The sequence below is a fragment of the Corapipo altera genome, unplaced genomic scaffold (assembly GCF_003945725.1).
Source record: "Corapipo altera isolate COAL_440 unplaced genomic scaffold, ASM394572v1 23b, whole genome shotgun sequence".
NCBI classification, from domain to species: Eukaryota; Metazoa; Chordata; class Aves; order Passeriformes; family Pipridae; genus Corapipo; species Corapipo altera.
In genome coordinates, this window is record NW_020884885.1 from 6302176 (window position 1) to 6316271 (window position 14096).

A 14096-nucleotide genomic window follows, 5' to 3' on the forward strand; every position below is an offset into this window, starting at 1 on the left:
TCAGAATTTGCCCACATAAAACCTGACGAAAAAATAAAAGCCACATAACACTATTACAGACATCTAAATGAAATGATAAATGATCCATACTGAATATTAGCAAGATGCATCTATTCAAAACATACCCAGCGAGTTTGACAAAGCATTCAGTGACTCTTATTTGCCAGCGCCTACAGTAAATCCAACACATAGCTTGTATTCTACATAAAATTAACTATGAAAAAGTTGTTATAAAAACAACTATTTTATAGTCACTTTCAGAAAATATCCTAGCAAAAAGACTCAGGTCAACTGAATCACAGTCCTTCATTCCTTGCATGAGGCTGGCTTCCTGCTACCAAGCTAAGAGGGCTGCCCAATTGCTCAAAGACTGAGTGGCTTTTTATAGGCTGCTTTCTGGACATAGGAAAATCCACATACTGCATAGTAGAGAGGCGCTTTAAACTAACAAATTGCCTCTAAAAAACGAGTTCATGTTATTTTAAAAAAAGTAATCCTCATGTGTAAACAAATACGCATAGAAATGTCATTACACTATTTCAAAGCCACCCTGTGCAAATCCAATTAAAGAAAGAGCACATTATATGAGATGCTCTTCACATTGACACTGTAACCTACACAGAAATACCAAAGTTTATAGACACAAGCAAAACTAAACATTAATATTAAACTCTGATAATATTCAAGGCCTGTTAATATGAGAGTATACAATTAACCCTAACCATTAACTAGACTACTGATAATTCAACTGGGGGGAGGAGGAAAGAAACCCCAAAAATCCACTTTATCAGTAAATACCTGCTAAAATACAAAAAGCAAAACCAACATCACAGCCACTGAATCCTATGAAGTCTGGTCTACATAAGACCTTAAAGTAGACAATTCTTATATCTGGCATTTTCAGACTGAGTGAAGGAATTCGACGCACAGGTGATAAGACATTTCAACTGAAATGCGATGACTCGACATAAATGCAGACTCTGCACTGATCAGAACTACAAGGAAGAACCCACGCAGGAACTCCAGCCCAGCACAAAGCACTAAACCTGGATCAGCACCACCCAAATGGTCAATGATGGGTAAATTCTTTCTCAGGCTTCCTACACCAGATTAAGCCTCGCAGGCTTTTTGGAGACAGTATCACATCTCATTCTTGCAAATGAAAAACAGTCAAGAGAAAGATCATGTTAAGCAGACTTTGACAATAAAATACTCGGTCTTTAACTAAAAAAAAAAAAGTATATGTTTTACAAAGGCGTATTAGTAAAGCAGGGGAAAAGACTGGAAAATTCATCTGTCCCACTGCCAAGACAAGGCAGTCACAACCCCCAGAGCACAGCCTATACAGCTCTGTAGCCCTGCAGTTACAGCAATCTGTACAAATCAAATGAGTATCAACTGTCTTTTTGTAAGAAACAGAACATACTGCCTTTTTTTTCCACAGAATTCAGGTTATTACTTTGAGTAAGAAACAAATATTAGAGGGGAAAAAAAATCAAGTCAGCAATTAAGCTTCATGGGACTATGGTATTCAGCTATTTGCTTCACATAAGTTAGTCTAGTGCTACTGAGTTCCAAAGGAAAAGAAATCCAAGAAAAAAAATAGAAGTTTACTGTTAAACTGTTTACTGTTGGAAGACAGGAACATAATTGTTTTTTCCTCATACTGTGAAAAAATAGAAATCCAACACTTTTACCATTAGTTACTAAACAAAAGTTAGACCCAGCCTATATCAATTGTTACCCAAGGTTCTATTTATATCATTCCTCCATATGGGGAACAAATTCCCTCCCATGTCTCCACAGATTTTTACTTCAGCAGTTGATGAATTAATGCCTTTGAAAGAAGACTATTCTCACCCAAAATCTTAAGTCAACACACAAAGATATCAGCTAACTAAAGACCCAAGCATTTACCAGCCACTCAGCACTGCAAGGCAAACTGAGTACCTAGGAGAGTTTGGCACTTTTAAGCTCAGTGGTGCCCATCAGCCTTGGAAAAGCCAAGGTATCTCAAGTTGTGGTGGATTACAGAAATAAGCTTCTTTAACAGTCTAAAATCAGTTCACTGCTGGGAGTGGACCCTCAGCACAGGCTTGAACTGTATTAATGAAGTTTAAACAACATTAAATGTAGAAGGAGAGAGAGACTCTTAATGTTTGGAGTTTTTTCCCTAGAAAAATAAACTGATTAAGAGTGGTCACTTGCAAATTAAGAATGAAGTTAGCACACACTAAGAGTGGTTTCTGGTCAAGTGCATGTTTTTTTATAATAGCCCCAGTAATACTTGCAGCTCGTAGATCGGTGGCCTGTGAAGAAGGCCAGGCCAATGACCAAGTACATACCTACAGAAAGCAGTTCTGATTAATAAACCCTCTGGGTAAAAATATTACAGAGTACTGCTTACAATCCAATTCACCAGGAAGTTCCAGTTTGTTGTTTCCCAGAAAAGGAAAGGTAATCAGAAAAAGATTCCAGTTTGGTCCAAGTCTTAATATAATGTATTTGAAACCACTCTTTCACTTAGAAGGCTAACAACTTTGGTTCTGCCTTCAGCATCAAAACCAACCGGCAAAATCTCAAAAATCCTACAGATTCAGCACTCAAAGAAGCCAAGAATTTGTTTGAGATCCCCAGACTCTGAAATTAATGGCTTCGCATTTTCCTCAAGAGCACCTTTACATTTTGGCACACATATTCCTTTCAACCAATTTCTCACATACAAATCATTTGTCCTGACACACTTTGTCACAAGTCTACAGAAAGAGAAGTTCTATGAATTAGTAGCCAGAAACATCTTTAAGCTATCACACCTGGTAACTACAGAACACCAGGACTCCACAACTAATTACTTTGTAAGACAAGTACTGAACAAAGCAATTCAAGTTTTCAGAGCTATCTCCTAACAATACACTTCAAAGGATTCTGGATGAATGTCTAACTCCAGCTACATATGACATGATGTCATTTCTACTTTTAAACTGACGTCTGTCAGTTGTGAGTCTTGGTCAATAAAAATGGAAAAAAATTAAAAAAGGAGAAAAAAGAAAACAAACACGGCCTCCTGCGCAGTGAAACAGTCCTCTGAATCTTGCTTGTTAAGAAAATTTTCTTCTTTCTGATGCAACATCTGCTTCAACAATACACCATAAAGAACATGAATTCAAAATGAGTATTTGATGGATCCCACACTTAAAATGAGAACACATCCTCTTTCAGACACATCTGTGCCAGTCTGAGGTTACTGTGCTTAGCCCATCCCTAGCTCCACATCCTCCACTCATTACTGTTTCCACCCACATCAAAATGCCAGCTGAGAAAAATGGAAGAACACTCTTCAATTTATTTGTTATTTTATTACCCAAGCCAGCTTAAACCGGTTTGCTATAGGCCTTTGTTAGCCCAAGTCATGTAAAGGTTGATGGAAAGGTACAGTTCCAGAAAAGCTCAAAGAAATTTAAATCAGAGCTCCTATGGCCCCATCTCCAACCCCCTATCTCATTCATTTCAACAGGAAGTCCCATTCCCACCCCCTGACCTGGATGATTAGCCAGTTAAGAAACATGATCCAGCCAAAATTCAACAAAACAAAAAAAGCAATTAATTACCAGCCTGATTAACTCCCCGACTTTGCTTAACTCACAGCCACAAAGGCTTCCTTGCCAACAGGGGAAGACGCACAGTCAAGAAGGAGAGAGGACCACCACAGCTCCAGTTTAAGCTGCCAAGTTTCTTGACGAGCTTAGGCAAAACTAAAATAGAGCCACTTCAGAAAAGAGCAGTCACAGCCTCCTCCTCCTATGCAAGCAATAACATTTGTATAGCCACGAAGTCAGTTCAGGCAGTTGATCCAACTGAAGCTTAACATTTTTTTGTACGACCATTTTCAGCTGGATCAGCAAAGAAAGATTAACATGGGGAAAACAGATCCTTTTGGTGAAAGCATTGGCAGAAAAATCAAAGCTGCTCTGGTGGTAATGCAATAATATGACTGTAGAGGACGTGTTAAGTCTTAGTTTGATTGAATTTATGCTTAGTATTCTGCAAAAAAAGAAAGGCAATACACTCCAATGTCACTTATTAAAACTGAGAGCTCAATTGAGACTGAACAAGTAATCTGTAGTTTTAATATATGTTCACTGATCAAAACAAACTCCAAAATCAAGACTAAGGGCATGATTTCACATTAGTTTAAACCAAGCTTGCTGGATAACTGGCAAAACTAATAAAAATACAAATAAACTTTGACACCTCCCCTAAAAAAAAGAACAAGGTCAGCAGAATGTGTAGGATGAGTGCAATAAGTAGGACAGAACCCCTAAGTCATCAATTACACCATCTTAGGCTGTCATGAGAATCTCCTACCTGATAGATTCTGTAAAACATCTTTTGTAGAGTGCAGAAAATTTAATTTCTATAGCATTAGGGCAATTTAATTTTTTTCCATTGTTATGCAGCTCCATCAATATTACTGTGGAATAATACCAGCTACAGGTAGAATTCAAGGATCCTGTAGGGTGCTGTAACAAGTTCGCACAAACATATTATAAAAAAAATCTACTACAATATGTTATCCCAATAGCCCCTATTCCTGGGGAGGCAAGCACTTTTGCAAGGATTTTCACTGTCATTTCAGAAAGCTTTAATCCCATCATGTTCTTTTTGGTAAGAAAGAAAACTACTTACAGATCACTGTGACACCAGGCAGCTACATCAAACTACAAAATGCAAGAGGTCAGAAGTCTTGCGAGTTTTAAGAGCCCAGCGTGGCTTGTTGGTTTGGGTTGTTTTCTTCCTAAATGCACAATGCTGTCAGCTCCTAATACAAAATCAGAGGGTTTCACAACACCAGGGTGAGAAGATAAACAAACTTGTTTACTCTGGCTGGTTTACATGCACCTTCAGTTTCCACATATTTGAGATAAGTAATAAATGCAGGAAAGTATTTCCCAGACTGAAAAATAAATTTTCTGCTAATAAGGATTTAAATGGCTGATCTGAAATGCATTTCACATGTATACTTTAGGAAAAAAGAATCTTTGATATGTTTAGAGTTCCATAAATCTGAATTTTCACTGAGGCTTAAAACCAACACCTCATTCAATAACAGATTAAAAAGAGTTTACTGTAGGATAACTCAGGCCACCAAGAGTCTTAGAATCACAGGCAAAGATGAACACATCTCCAAATTCATTTTTCTGGACTTCATTCACACTATTTCTCCATAAGACTTGCTAAGGGAAAAAAACCCAGCATTTCCACAGAGAATTGCCAAGAGATGAAGAAATGGAAAACACACGCTGATGAACAAAAAAACAATACTGTTTCTCTATGGTAACTACTAACTTCTGCATAATCATAAAGACCATTTCAGAAGTAACTATAGATCAATAAGTCAAAGAGAACTGAGTCAGAAATCCATTTAAATATTTACACTTTTTGCTACAAGCCATACCTAGAGTAATACTGTAGCCAAACCTAATGACTATGCCTTCCATTTTACACACTCTCCTCATTCAGGAGCCTATCTGAAGAGGAAGAATGATCAAAAATACAAAACAACAAGAAAGCAAAGTAAAACAAAATAAAAACCCCTTAAACGGTACAAACAGACGTTGTTGACAGTTATGAGCATCCCCTACTCCGGACAGATGAATTACGAAATATTGACAACACTGAAACAGAGCAGCACACAGAAAAAGCTCCCTTATCATTCCATAAACCATTAACGAGTAGGTTACATAAATCGACTGGACTGAAGGAGTTGTAGACCAGAGCTGCTGCAAGGCATTAACTCTCCTCTGAGGGATGCATCATTTCATTCTTGAAGACTGTTCATCTCCGTGAGCGCAACAAAAGGAGTTAAGCGCATTCCGAACAGGAGCTGCGTTGTAACCCTTCGTGACCCCCCGAGCACCGAGCGGGCGATGCTCCCGGCCCCGCCGCAGCCCCCGCCTCGCACGCTGTTGCTCATCCATCCCTCCTGCGCCCGCAGGACGGGCCGAACCCGGCCGGCTGTTCCTTTGTGCAGCTTGGCGGGCTGCCGCACACGCACAGCGGCACCGGCCAAGCCACGAACCGGGTGGAAGGAGACGAGCGAGTCCCGCTGCTCGGGGGGGCCCTTTCCCCTACAACTCCCGCTGCCAGGCTGGGTCCTCGGCGCCATCGCCTCGGAGCCTCGTCCCGGCGGCTCCCGAACTTCACGGCGCCCCAGCCCCGGCTGAGACGAGGAGGAGGATTTCGGGGAAGCCCCAACTCCCCGGAGCTCCCGCTCGCTCCCGCGGCCGCGCAGGGGCGGCAGGCGATACAAAGCGCCCGGGAGCGGCCGCGCCGGAGGGACCCTCTGACGGAAACCTGGCCGGGATTCAAGGCCTAGGAGAGACCGCAGGCACGGGCAGCGCCGGGAGAGCCCCAGGAAGCGGCGGCGCCGCGGAGGTCGCTCCCCCGGGCCGGCAGCTCGGTGCAGCCCGCAGGGCCTTTCGGTGCCGCGGCCGCCCCCCGCGGGCTCCACCTGCGCCGGGCCCCCGCCCTGCCGCACCCCGAGGATCGCGCCCCACCCCGTCGCCCCCCCCAGGGTGCGGACCGGAGGGCGCACCCGCATTGCTCCCAGCCCCCCACGCACTTTCGCGGGGCACCTCCGCTTCACCCCCCACGCCGGCCCCGCAGGCTTCCCCCGCCTCCGGCGCACCCCCCCGTCGCCGGACCCACCCGCGCCCCGTGGGCTTCGCACGGCCCCGCCACGCCCGCCCGCGGCACCGGCCCCCGCCCGCCGAGGCGAAGGCCCTTCCCCGCACCGCGGCCCGGCTGCGCTCACCTGCCGCCCGCAGCCACCTCCCTCCGGCGCCTCCTCCGCCGCCCGTCGCCACCGAGCAGCGCCGCCGCCGCCGCCGCTCCGCCCCCGCCCCCTCGGCCGCCGCTCCCGCCCCCGCCGCCCGCCACGCCCAACCCGGCCGCCCATTGGCCGTGAGCCCAGGGTTTGGCCTTCGGATTGGTGCAAGGAGCCGTCCATCAAAGCTGCGGCCCCGCCCTTCCCCGCCCACGGGTCCCGGGTGTTTTATTCACGCCGGGGCTCTGGCGCCCCCACTCACCCGCTCCGGCCCTGATTGGCTGAGGCGGTGGGAGCAGCGAGCCAGGATTGGCTGCCCGAGGTGCCAGTGCGGGGTCGGGACCACCCCCCCACTCGGGGCTGGGCGGGAAGGCGGCGGGGCCGCCGCGCGGGGTCAGAGTAGGGCCCGCCCGGGGCCGCCCAGTCCGCGTCCCGCTGGAGCGGCGCGGGGGGACGCGCCTGGTACCGCCTGCCGGCCGTTCGGCCGGCCTTGGTGCTCGTCCCCCCACAGCTGCGGCAGTAGGGGCACCAGGAGGAGGATGGCTCCCGCAGGCCCAGTGCCACCCTGGTTTCCCCCCGATAAACCACATACGATGACTGACTCCTGCCCCGGCGGCTGCAGTGAGACGTGCTGCTAATGCCAGCGCTCCAGAAACCGAGCACGTAATGTTCCCCATCAGCCAGAGGCCGGGCTGGCAGGAAAAACGTGAGCAGGCTCCTTTCTGCATTAAGCTCCACGATTGCGACTTTCTGAGAACCAAAATGTTCCCGGCTTATCCTTCCTTCGGCCCAAGAAACACAAGCATGCCTCCATTTTCGAAGTGGAGGCAGTACCAGGTGCTGAATTCAGCAGGGAGGCTGCGCTTCAAAGCGAAGTTACCCAGGGGAATCCTCCGGGAGCAGAACCCTTGTGACTGCGCATACCGGGCTTGGCCTGAACGCATTATCCAGAATGCATATTTCCAACGGCTGTCTCCTTTCACCAGACTTTCAAGCTGCTACTTCATCCAAAATGCAAGCCAGAACAGTTCCAGAAGCACTCAGCTGATAAAAAAAAATAAATCAGGAAATTGAAATGCAAAGATTACATGAGGTTTCTCTGCATTATTATCTTCTCCCTGGGTGTACCATCCCCCTTATGCCTCTTTGTCTCTGAAGCAAGCAGAGAAACAGAGCAACAAAGAACATGGGCCTTAATGTTGACTGGCAAACATCCAGAAAATAACGCAACTGAAATCATTGGGAATTTCAGAACATCGTGTGCAAAAATCATTTACCAAGTTCACGTAGGAGGTGCTCAGGCAGAAGTACGAGCACTACACTGACTCTGGGTTTCAGACTGATGCTCTGACCCCCAAATCATCCCTCATTCATAAAGTAAACTGAGAAGATACGGGGTTTTTTTATTACATCTTTTTGCATATATCCCTTTGCTTGGAAAGCAAAACCAAGGCAGAGAGCTGCCTTCCCTCTCACAGTTGCTTCTCAACTACTTTCAGACTGCTGCTCTCAGCCAGTAGTATGACACAGCTGTGTTTGAGCCAAATGTTCCAAAATTACTAGACGGATATTTCTACCAGTCCTAATTTTTGATTTTATGAAAAAATTCCTGACCTGACATAGCTCTTAGAATACTGCATTCCCAGTAGCTTCAGTGTAACTCTGCATCTTATTCACAGTCTCTGGATTTCTGACAGAATTTTTTATAAAACATGGGCCCTAAACCTTAATTTCTAATGAACAATTCCCATATTATCAAGAAGCTCTACTTTGAAATGAAAAGTATTTGAGGGCTGGCCAGGAAAAGGCCAGGACATGCTATTGTAAATAGAATTCTAATGTATGCTTCAGCTATGTATAGCTTTTACAAATATTTATTAGATAGCTAAATTATTTGTTGCCATTACTGTTTCTCTGCTCAGCTGGTAGCTTGACCTCCCCATATGGTCACTGGTGACCGAAGGGAAAGGAGGCTGTGGTGGGAAAGGAAAGGAAGATGACCATAGAGGTCACCTAGCTGGACAAGCATCCAGCATAGCAAACTGCACGTTCACAGTGCCGCGCTGTGTGTCCGAGTCACGTTCTGTGTAGTTAGTCTTCCCACAGAGTTTCCGTGTGAGGAGGGGGAAATTAATTCTCTGAGGTCTGATACTTGAGGCAATGCTTCAAGTGCTTTAATCCTTATAGATAACAAAGAATTGGGAGAAACTTCATAGCATTGTCAAGAAACCAAACCAAATTTTCCCCTTTTCACCTTTAAGGTAGAGAACAGGGCTTCATGGGCAATACACAGGATTAATGGACTTGACTGTTCCTATGATGCCCACTGACTCCTGTCAGCTGTGCCTTTCTAGCCGAGATCCTTCCTGGGACAGCAGGATAGTATGCTATCCCCTAAGGACCTGAGAATATATTACACACACATCCATGACAATGCAAACTCCTTATCCTCACTGCAGATACCCAGAGGCTTAACATCATTCTTCCCTATTGGTTATCTAAAACAATGTCAGTGATTAAATCTCCCTTCTTTAATCACACCATACTATTATCCCTTCTAGGAACAAGCCATACCAGTATAAATACTACAACATAAGCATTTTTACACTACTATAACTGTGCTCACCAAGAGGAATTCCATCTTTTTGGCACTATAGGTAAAATACTGGGAGCTTGTGTATGTGGATGAGCATGGAAAATGTTCATAAATACTTCTGTAAGGTGCCATAGTGTCTAGTAGCAATGTAAATCTGCTATGGGAAGCAAATAATAAGTACTACATGGGCTTTCTCCTGTCATGCTCTGAGCAGATCTGAACAATATGGTTGCTAAATCAAGACATCCTGTTTTCATAATATTTTTGTCTTGGTAGTGCTGCGTCAGAGGTGAGCAAGCAATTTCAAAGTACTTCAGAAAAACTTCACTATAGGAAATAAAAGGTAAAGTCTTCTTGCAAGGCTTCTGAAATGGAGAAACTTACAAAAGAAGCAAATGTTGAATGGTGCTGCCCTATGTTAACATGGCTATAGGTTAATCTTGAAATAGTGGGCATAAATATATTTAATGAGCAAAGCTATGGAGTTGCCATCATTAATACGGAAAGGATATGAATAGCAACAATCCTTTAAAATCTGTCTTCCATGGAAAAGCATCAGCCAAACAGCTCATCAAGAGCCACACTGTGCATATCAAAAGAATTCTCTAGCACAAGATATATGATTTATGCAGGAGGGGTTTGACTATACCTTCTATCTCGGTTCTCTAGATGTGATTAATCCCACAGAGCAAATATTTCATTCAGGTTCTCTCTGCTTTCATTTTAGGATGAGGATTTTCCCCTCATGGCCATTACTTCTCTCCTTCTGCTGGAGCGTTGGAGTCTGCAGCTTTGAATTTAGTCACTGCAGATGGTATCTGCACAATGCTACCAAATGCTAGATAGCATCTATTTGGAGCACAAAAACCCTCATAAAATTATTTCAAAGGACACATGCCCTTGACACATGTCACGGGGGTAGGTAAACTTAGTCAACAATCCTACTTAAATACATCAGGTAAATTCAGCTTTAACTATTTTAGTGTTACATGGTACTAAAGAAAATATCTGTGCTTCCAAATCTCTCCAAAAAGATAATTTCATAGGGAGGACTGGACCTTCTAATTATTATTTTTATAAATGTGTTTTAATTTGGCTGTTCCATGGTGGGAAAGCTTCTCTTCTCAGTGGGGATCTGTGTACAAGATAACCAGGCTTAAAGACCACAACAAGTGACTGAGTAAAAAAATCCCCAAGAAGAGAGAAACAGCTGGAGAGAGGCCAAAGTCTCTGCCAAGAGATGCTTCAGTGAGTGAGTGCATTCACTCAGATGAGGGAGGCCAGAGGATAGCTCTTGAGAAACAGTTCCTGAATTAGCTTTCAGTCTTGTTATCTGGCAATGAACTTTATAGCTTTCACAAGGAGCAGGCTTCACAATCCAGCCCAGTGTCCTTCCAGTGATGACATAGTGCATGTCGCTAGGCTGTATGAGAAAGATTGTCAGCTGGAAAAACTGTCAGTGAAGGCTTGAAATGTTCTTTTTCCTTACTAGGTATTGGTTTTGGCATGAGGAAGGTGCAAAAAGAAGGTTGCCAGCAAACTAATAAAAAGAAAAAGGTTTAACTGGGTTTAACTTTCTAAAAGTGACTGGTTTACAGTAATGGTTTGCTGGGAACACAGAGAAAGTTTGCATGGTGGTGAACAACTGAGCATATGATACGCTGAAAACTGCAAAGAATTTTGCCCTGTCCACTCATTAGTGAAGACTGTTCATAGCTCTACAGGATCAGGACTTATCTGAACTGCACTTTAAACTCAAGATTTCCATTATTTGAATGGCATAAGGTTAAAATATCAAATGAACCCTACCATCTCTTTGAGGTGCCATTTACTTACTTCTTTTGAAGTCACTTGTGCTTCTTTAATAGGTTGTACTCACCACATTTATATGTCCTCTTAAATAAAATGTGTGGCTCTTGGCAATGCAGCTTATATGCTCATAAAATCTGAGTAACTTTGTGCTAAATTCTAATTAAGAAATTTAATTGAGCCTCCAGTTGTTACTCTGTCACGTGAGCAGCAGCTGGGGACTACGTAATCATTCAGAGATCTGCGCTACTTTTGTTTTGTTTATTTAAAGAGCTGTACGTGACACTTCTTTCTTTAGCAAACTCCCTTGAAGTATCAGACAATTAATGCAAACAGCATGTAGACCTTGTGGCTACTCCTAGACAACCATCTGAGTACTCTGTAAGTGATACTGAATCTCTCTTTTTGCCCTAGGTCAAAACCCTTTCTTGTGTCACATGGAAAAATAGCAACATTCTTTATTCCTGAAAGCATTTATTCTTAGAAAGTCTAAATTGTCAAAAGAAACACTTTATTGTCATAGAGATTTCACCACTATTATTTTCCACTGTGTCCTTCACTCAGAGACTTTGTTATACATCAAAAAAGAATCCAATGTCAATCAACTGCCTCTCAGCAGTAGAAAGTGACATCCATATGAAGATCAGAGCCATTGAATAAGACTGTGAACCCCCCCTGTACTGGTAAACATCCAGGACAGCTTTGCTGCAGTCATTACAGATATTCTGGTGTAACTCAGGTCAGGCTCTGTTTACAGTGCCCGGCTGCTTCTGAGAAGGATCAGTTGCACTCCAGTAAATTACGCAGTAACACAAATAACAATCCAGATGCCTACGTTTTTCAAAATTCTTCCCCCTCCCAAACCTATTTAGCCATGCTTACATATAACTAAAGCATACAATGGCCTAACTTCTACCATATTTCAAAGCGCTTGCATCTCGATTTTGTTAAGGGCCCAGTTCTGTTGAAACGGTTTCAGCTGATAAGATTATTTCGGTAATCAGGGCTTAACCTTGGGAAAACAAAGAATGGATTGAAATAGAGAGTTCACCCTTCCCTTCTCTTCCAGTCTACACATGAATGCACAGGCTGCTTGCATTCTCGTTTTAAACCTCATCCACGCCAGTCCTCTTGACAGGAAATACGGTATCCTCTTCCATGCGTGTTTCCCACCGCAGGGGTGCAGAGCGCTGATCGGCCTCTGCCACCTGCTGGCAAAGCCAAAAACGGTCCAGACGTGAAATGGGAGGCTGAAGTGTTGCTTACACATGCCTGAAATCTGTCTACTTCAATGAAAACCATCGTGGTACAAACAGGACAGTCTTCTGCTGTTGCTCTTCCCGCAACTTTGGCTGCAAAGGTTGTGCCCGATGAACTCTGTCAGAAAAACACCTCCAAAATGAAAATAGTTGTTACTGCATATATGCAAGAAAGGTCTTTGTTGCTTACAGCTCAGTGCTGGGATCTGAGGCTGATTTGTGTTGGGTTTAAGGCGATTCAAGCAACAGGCAATTTTAAGATATCTGCATTTGAGACTTAACAGCTGAACTTATCCTCATTAGGCCTAACTGATTTCTGCTCCTGAATTGTGGTAAAATTGAAATGTAGGTCTGGATTGAAACCCTGCCTAGAGGTGAAAGTTCTCTTTTCAGCTTTGCATCCTATGCCTGGTACACTCAGTATCCCACACAGCAGATCTGCATATGCCTTGTGAACGTTAGCTGTTTCACATATTGTGTGCAGCTGATATTCATATCTGTGAGAGGTTAATAACACCCTGTGAACCAGAGGGTTTCTGGGCACACTTGGGTAATTGCTCCAGCTAAATGCTTTAGACTCACAGCAGCCTCTGGAGATGAAATTCTCATGCAAAATTCATTCCCATGAATTACTGCAGTCCAAAACATTCTTCTCACAAAAGTACTGAAGTGTGAATTTCTTGTACTGAAGTTTTCTTGATCAGAAGAGCATCAACACAGTCTGACAATATAAACCTCTACAGTTTTTCACATTTGCCACAATCAGAGTCTTGCTGGTCTGTCCTCTACCCTCCAGCAAAGCTTCTTGTGCTGAAGCTGCAGTCTCTGGAAGAACAGAGCAGCCCTCAGGCTGTCCAGGTACCTACAGCACCACTAACGTTGTCTTTCTCTGAAGCTTCAGGCCTAGGAGAGAGATAGAGAGGGAACGAAGGTCTGCCCATCTTATTAGGCAGTTAGTGGATTTGGAAAAAAAACCCAAAACCTGTCATCACCACTAGAAGCACAAGGGGGAGGAGGGATGGTACACCAGAATTGGCTCCATCCAACTTGTATTTCTATTCCTTGCACAACAGAACCTTATGAAATCGTTTTTACCTCATCTCGCCTCATTAAGCTGCAAAGTAATTGCAGGCAGTCCAAAAGTACATCCTTATGTTACGCCTTCGGAGAAAAATAACTTTATGAACGTGCTTAGAGCATACGTCCGGAGCGAAGCTTCCCAGACAAGGAACAGATCTGCCTGCATCGGTTCCCAGGGGATTTGCCTCTCCTTTCCTTTTTCGGGCGGGGGGAAGCAAACACGCCCGGCACATTTTAAGCGGACGTGATGACAGAACACAAGATATGTTCCGCGCAGCACCCCAAGCACGCTCGGGAAATGCCCTTCCGGGGGCAGGCGTGCGGGCTCCGAGCCCCGCGACGTCCCGTGCCCGGGGCGCTTCCGGCGGATGCGGCGGGGCGGGGCCGTGGCGGCCATGGCGGCGGAGCAGCGGGAGCTGGGGCGGCTGTCGGCGCTGGCCGTGTACCGCCGGGTAGCGGGGGCCGGGCGGCTGGAGCGGCGCCGCCGCGGGGCGCCGCTGCCCGCGAGCCGCAAGCGGGCCAAGGC

General features: G+C 44.8%; 2 protein-coding genes across 3 annotated transcripts in view; one reads left to right on the top strand and one right to left on the bottom strand.

The window, feature by feature from the left end:
- Nucleotides 1-6899, bottom strand: part of NUMB (NUMB, endocytic adaptor protein) — a 90571-nt gene extending 83672 nt beyond the window's left edge. The window contains exon 1 of one of the 2 annotated variants that reach the window (XM_027642377.1): nucleotides 6815-6899. The gene's annotated coding sequence lies outside the window, so the exon portion shown is untranslated. The remainder of the gene's footprint in view (nucleotides 1-6814) is intronic. The other variant, XM_027642375.1, reaches the window with a different exon arrangement.
- Nucleotides 6900-13965: 7066 nt separating this feature from the next.
- The window catches only part of RIOX1 (ribosomal oxygenase 1), a 2163-nt gene continuing 2032 nt past the window's right edge, over nucleotides 13966-14096 (top strand). The window contains exon 1 of the mRNA XM_027642225.1: nucleotides 13966-14084. Coding sequence (XP_027498026.1) covers nucleotides 13966-14084 — 119 coding nt within the window. The remainder of the gene's footprint in view (nucleotides 14085-14096) is intronic.